The sequence below is a fragment of the Toxorhynchites rutilus genome, chromosome 3 (genome assembly GCF_029784135.1).
Source record: "Toxorhynchites rutilus septentrionalis strain SRP chromosome 3, ASM2978413v1, whole genome shotgun sequence".
NCBI lineage: Eukaryota > Metazoa > Arthropoda > Insecta > Diptera > Culicidae > Toxorhynchites > Toxorhynchites rutilus.
The window spans coordinates 262,506,683-262,512,682 of NC_073746.1; the positions used below are offsets into that span (position 1 = coordinate 262,506,683).

The 6,000-nt window shown below is 42.2% G+C and overlaps 1 protein-coding gene across 1 annotated transcript; it reads left to right on the forward strand.

The window, feature by feature from the left end:
• The first annotated feature begins 4,225 nt into the window (after nucleotides 1-4,225).
• Nucleotides 4,226-5,625, forward strand: LOC129777890 (uncharacterized). The gene is made up of 2 exons (XM_055784463.1): nucleotides 4,226-5,343; nucleotides 5,400-5,625. The coding sequence occupies exons 1-2, from the start codon at nucleotides 4,320-4,322 to the stop codon at nucleotides 5,543-5,545; spliced, it is 1,170 nt and encodes a 389-aa protein (XP_055640438.1). The 5' UTR covers nucleotides 4,226-4,319; the 3' UTR covers nucleotides 5,546-5,625.
• Nucleotides 5,626-6,000: the final 375 nt, after the last annotated feature.

The window sequence follows — 6,000 nt, forward strand, 5'->3', positions numbered from 1 at the left end:
TTGTTACTTGAAAGGAGAGCAAGAGAGAATTCTACCATCGAAAACTCGGAATCAAGATCGCACCTATCTTGTGGTATATCTCGAACAATTCTTTGCACGGGAGCGAAATCGGGACAAACCTTTCGCGCAAAATTAAAAATCCATCGATGTGAATGTTCCTCGCTTTCATTCGATGAAGAGCGATTTCTCATGTTTCGAGCCACTTTCCATAATTTTTTCATTGACGTTTCTCGTGACAAACCTCCCACGAAATTTCGCCAATAAGCACGTTTTTTACCTTTGATCAAGTTTTTAAATTGATTTTCAAGGTCTAAATACGTTTGAAAATTGTCAATGGTTCCTCGTTTCCGAAAAGCTTTAAATGCATTCGATTTTTCTACATAAAGCTTTGAACATTGGCTATCCCACCATGGATTGGGAGGCCTTCGGTGAATGGTGGAACCTGGGATGGGTTTCGTTTGAGCGCGAACCGCGCTGTCATGGATCAAACGAGAAAGGAAGTTATACTCCTCCAATGGAGGTAAACCATCTCTGGAATTGATGGCTAGAGTAATCGCGTCCGCATATTTTTTCCAGTCAATGTGTCTTGTGAGGTCATATGCCATGTTTATAGATTCAGAAGAATTCGACCCAATGGTGATGGAAATTTTGATTGGCAAGTGATCACTACCGTTGGGATCCTGGATTACATTCCACTTGCAATCTAACGATAGTGAATTCGAGCAAAGCGAGAGGTCAAGAGCACTTGGGTTAGCAGGAGGTTTAGGCACACGTGTTGTTTCCCCAGTGTTCAAAACGGTCATATTGAAGCTGTTACAAAGGTCATATATCAACAATGAACGATTGTCGTCGTACTGTTCCCCCCAGGCAGTTCCGTGAGAGTTGAAGTCTCCCAAGATCAATCGTGGCTCAGGAAGGAGTGAGCACATGTCAACAAGTTGTTTGCGGCTAACCGCAGCTCTCGGAGGCCAATACAAGCTGACAATACAGAGGTCTTTGCCTTTAATGTTTGCATGACAAGCAACAGCTTCGATCCCTCCAATAGGTGGAAGGTCAATTCGGAAAAATGAGTGGCACTTATTGATCCCCAATAGCACCCCTCCGTATCTGTCATCACGGTCCAAGCGTATAATATTAAAATCGTGGAAAGAGAGATCATCTCGCGAAGAAAGCCAAGTTTCGGACAGAGCAAAAACATCACAATTGAACTTATGAATTAAAAATTTGAATGCATCCAATTTAGGGATAAGACTACGACAATTCCACTGTAAAACAGTGATATCTCCGACCTCTCTATTCAAATTAGACATCAAGAGAGATAATCATTGCAAGGAGGGGCCATGTTTGCATCAATTGTTGCAAAATTGTCTTTAGTACTGGAAGCATTGAGATGACAATGGTTCTGATGGAATCGGAAACATTAAAACACGTGAAGATTTGATCCACAAGGTCAGTCAACTTTATAAATCCCGATTGGGAAGTTGAGCTGGACGCAAAAAAAGGGACAGTTGGGGTTTTTGATGTCTCCTCGAGTGCTGGGTCGTTCGAAGGTGAACTATTCCCACGGAAGCCAGGAGGAACCTGATTTTGCTTGTCCGCTGCACTCGATATTTTAGGCAAGCTAACATGGGTTACCACCGATGGGACTTGTCGTTGAACTTTGGGAGTGGACACATTTTTGCGCCGGGAATTCCCTTTGAAAATAAACGGTGTGCCCTCGTTAGCTGTATCCGCTTCCAATTCGTCAACTGGCAGTGAAGCAAAGACATTGTTTGTTGGTAATGGTTGTTGTTGAGCCAGTGGGGAAGCGCCCTTTAAGATATCCGCGAAAGTGCGTTTCGAGCGTTCCTTCAAAGAGCGCTTTTGTTTATCCCAGCGACTCTTGTAAGTTTCACAAGCTGAGAGCACGTGTGGGGATCCCCCGCAATATGGACACTTATGCTCAGTCGCACTGCAGGATTTCCCCTCATGTTGCTCTCCGCATGTGGCACAGCGCTCCTTGTTGGCGCAATAAGCTGCTGTATGACCAACTGACTTGCATTTGTTGCAAGTCATGGGCTTTGGCACGAAGAGTCGCACCGGCAGCCTCAATTTGTCCACCATAACGTAGTCAGGGAGGGCGGCACCAGCAAAAGTGACTCGAAACGAGTCGTACGGCGTAAATTTCTTTTCTACTCCTTCCTGGGTAACTTTTCCAAGTTGGCGACATTCCAAGATTTTGACTTCCATCGAAGGAAGCCTCTTGAACCTGCCAACTCCCATACTTTCTATAGTTTTGCACGTCAGACCCGTTTCAGATATAACGCCCCCAATTTCTACGTTATGGGAGGGAATAAAAACTCGATATTCGAGGATGAAATGCTTATCAGCAACAATATCGTTCGCGTCCTTTCGGTTAGTCACGACAACTCGCAGTTTGTTCGGTCTTACTTTGCAAATTTCCGAAACAGAGGTGTATCTTTTCAGATCTGTCATAATCTGTACGACCCTCAAGGCTTTACCATTAGGTTTGGGCCGGAAAAAAACAACCCAAGGACCAGCGTCAGGCGCATCGTCCGGATAAACCCTGACACGGGGAGCGGAAACAATAGGAGAGGAATTCGAGGACAAGGTTTGAGTGGGGACAGTAACATCAGAGGGGGGAAGGGATGTCGATGATTGGGTGGAAGTATTGGAGGAATCAGGGGAAAGGTTTGCAATCTTTTTTTTGGAGGGGGGCTTGGTAGTGTGAGTTGACTCGTCCCCAGAAGAAGAATCTTCGGGCATAGGAGTCCGTTTAAGGGACTTACTACACCCTGCTTGAGCAAGCGAGGGGGAGTCTGAAATGTCCATGTCTAGACCCCCACCCTCCTCCATTCTTAGAACGAACGATTATTATCTTTACAATTTTTTTATCTCACTTGTAAAAAAAAAAAAAACTTAAATAAAATAAAAATAATCACATAAATTTGTTGTTCCGATATGCGCTCTGTTACCCTATTAAGGGAGACACAAAAGTCACGCGCTACGGAGACAACACAATAGCAGAAGTTATTGTTGTACTCAACTGATTGTTGTTATTGTTGTCAACCACGTGTTGACGATGCCGTTATGGTTATTGATCCACTACAGACGCCGATCCAGACCACTGCAGAGGCGCTGCTTCCTCGGTTCTGGCTGCTTTGGGCACTTTGGGCACTAATTCACCACAGAACACACGAGAAAAAAAAACCAACTCGTTGGGGAGAAGAGAAAAAAAAAACTTCGAGAACAATGCTTGAGGAGTGATGAATAGCACATCCAGCTCCATCAAGTTGTTAGCGAGGAATGATTGATTGTATTTGTTTCTCATTGTTTACATGGTCTCGGGACCAATTTACCGGACCGTTATATATTTTTTTATATTTTTACATGAAAGTTGAGGTTTTTTACATAATGCATCTAAAAATTAGAGTGATGTTTCCGTTTAGTTTTCTAGTTGTGATTTTCAGCTAACTCATTGGCTTCAATTTGATATGCTGATCATCTTAATCGGTTCCATAGTTCGAATGTTATGAATTTATGAAAAAAGTTAAAAAAGGAGAAAAGTTGATTTTTCCGACTTTTCTAATTTTCGGGTCTAATATCTTTGTCAGAGAGCGCAGATCGAGTTGTCACATTGCTTTGATGGAGAAAACATGATTCATCCTTTCAAAACTCAGCCCGTCTTTTCCTTATTCCTCCACAAAGTTCAGCAAGAACGTGTAGGTAATAGTTATAAGTAAAAGTTTTAACTTCAAGAGTTCCCACAATCCCTTGAATATCGATCATCATTGTATCATCAAGTAAACACATTCCCTACTTATAATACATTATTTTCCTTGTTTCATGTGAAAACATAGATAACATAGATCATAGAAACTAACGTAGGCCACACCAAATTCGACATAGTAGTTCGACATATACATTGTTTTTTCTGTATTACGCCTGTCGCGATTTTTTAATAAATAGCACCTTATAACCCAAAATTGGAGAGATAATTATTCAATTTTGATCAATTTCCCGAAACCGTAATCACTGTATAGTAATTAAGAACTGTAACGGCGTCTTAATGGCTGATAACGATTCGGAAGTACAGTAAGCATACAAAAACACATTAATAACTATAGTTCCTGAAGTGCGAGATAAGCGTACGTAAATTCTCATTCGTTTGTATTTATTCCACAGCATGTAATTACATAATCCCCGAGAAATCTATCCCTCGATTCACCCGATCGCTCGCCGAATAATCTGCTTGACGAATTCTGAAATTAGCGATCAGTTGGCTCTTGTTACTTGAACAGATATTTACTCTGGCGAAGATGGTAGTATTGCTGTTCCGCTTCGCCCTATTCAGTGGCATTTCAATTGCTCTAAGTTCACCGATAACCGAGTTTAGAGACAATCTCTGTCTCAATGGATCACGCAATGAATTGGGAGAGTGCATTTGTAATGCAGGTTACGCTTTGTATCGCGGAAACTGTTTTCTAAAAGAGACTACTACAAGGATCGAATCGCATGTTCGACCAAGGGCCAACAATTTGTGCCCTCCCGGATTTAATCTATCTCACGGTCGCTGCATCCCAACTACTTGTGCAGGGACGTTGTGCGGTAGTTCATGTCCGCCTGGTTATGAGCTGAGGAAAGGGTTTTGTGAGATGTCAACCCCTCAATGCCCTCCAGGCATGGTCTTCCAAAAAGGTCTTTGCTACTATGGACCACTTCCACCAATATCCGCCACTGTTCCACCATTGCAGAGAATACAAGTTGTGCCACCGATGAAAATTGATATACCAGTTCCGGAGTACATAGACCCATTGGATCCGAATGAAGTAGATCAGGATATAAACGATAAAACCACCGAAATCATACCGGAACGGAAGCCTCAAAACGGTTCACAACCAGTGAAAAATATAGTAAACAATGTGAACACTGTGAATGCACCAACTAATGTTAGCACGCACAATGTAAATAATGTTTATATTCATATCACGCGTACCAAGGCAGATGGCGTGGTGAAGGCCGTGGTGATAAGAAACAATGAGACGACTGTTTACGACGAACAACCGTCGACGGAACAACCGGTCATAGATATAACCGATCAGTCGCGGCCACCGTGTTGCGTGATTGTGTCACCAAGAATATGCCGCAAGCAGCAACACGACGAGTGGGTTTGTTTCCACAGGAAACATTACCGTTGTGGCAACTTTTGCACGTCGGACATCATGTACCTTAAACCTCAAAGACCGTCAATGAAAGACTCGGTACTAGTGATGCCGCCAACGTCTGAGTATTCGCCACTAATGCGATACGGAGTCTGTAGATGGGGGGTTTGTCCCCCACTTGGTAAGTTTGGGAATATTCGCACATTGGTAGCCTCTTTAATGCTTTTATTTTGATAGATTGTTCTGGTTGCCTACAAGGAAAGTATCGTTGCCACTATCGGTGTTATACATACGATTGTCCTCCGAATGGCGGCTGTAATTTTCTTAACCAGGACGAGTTCTGCGATGGGAACGAAGATGAGATATGTACGGCTGAAGATTAGCTGTTCAATTATATAAATATTAACGATAGCGTGCAAAGATTGTTTTCAAGTAGTGAAATACATATATGCCTTAGTGAACCAGAAGTACGAATAAGTATTGACTATTTTTGCATGTTTGGCTTTATGCAGAGAAATTCCTATAATGTGTTTATTCAAAGTATTGTCTATAATTCAATATGACATTTTTCCATCTTTCGCGAATCCGGAATCGCAGGACCCTTGAACAAATTCCGTGCTTTTGGAGATGGGTTCTGTGACTTGTACATGAAGTGATCTACCCATAACATTATTTTTTGACTCGAATGATTAGTTCTTTATGATTTTAAACAAAATTTTTACCTTCAGTTTTCAACCGAAGGAAATTGCTCTCATCTCTGGAAAATACCTTATTCATATCCGGCTTGGAATTCGCTGAAATTTGACGCCACTTGTAATACGGAGACAATGAACAAATG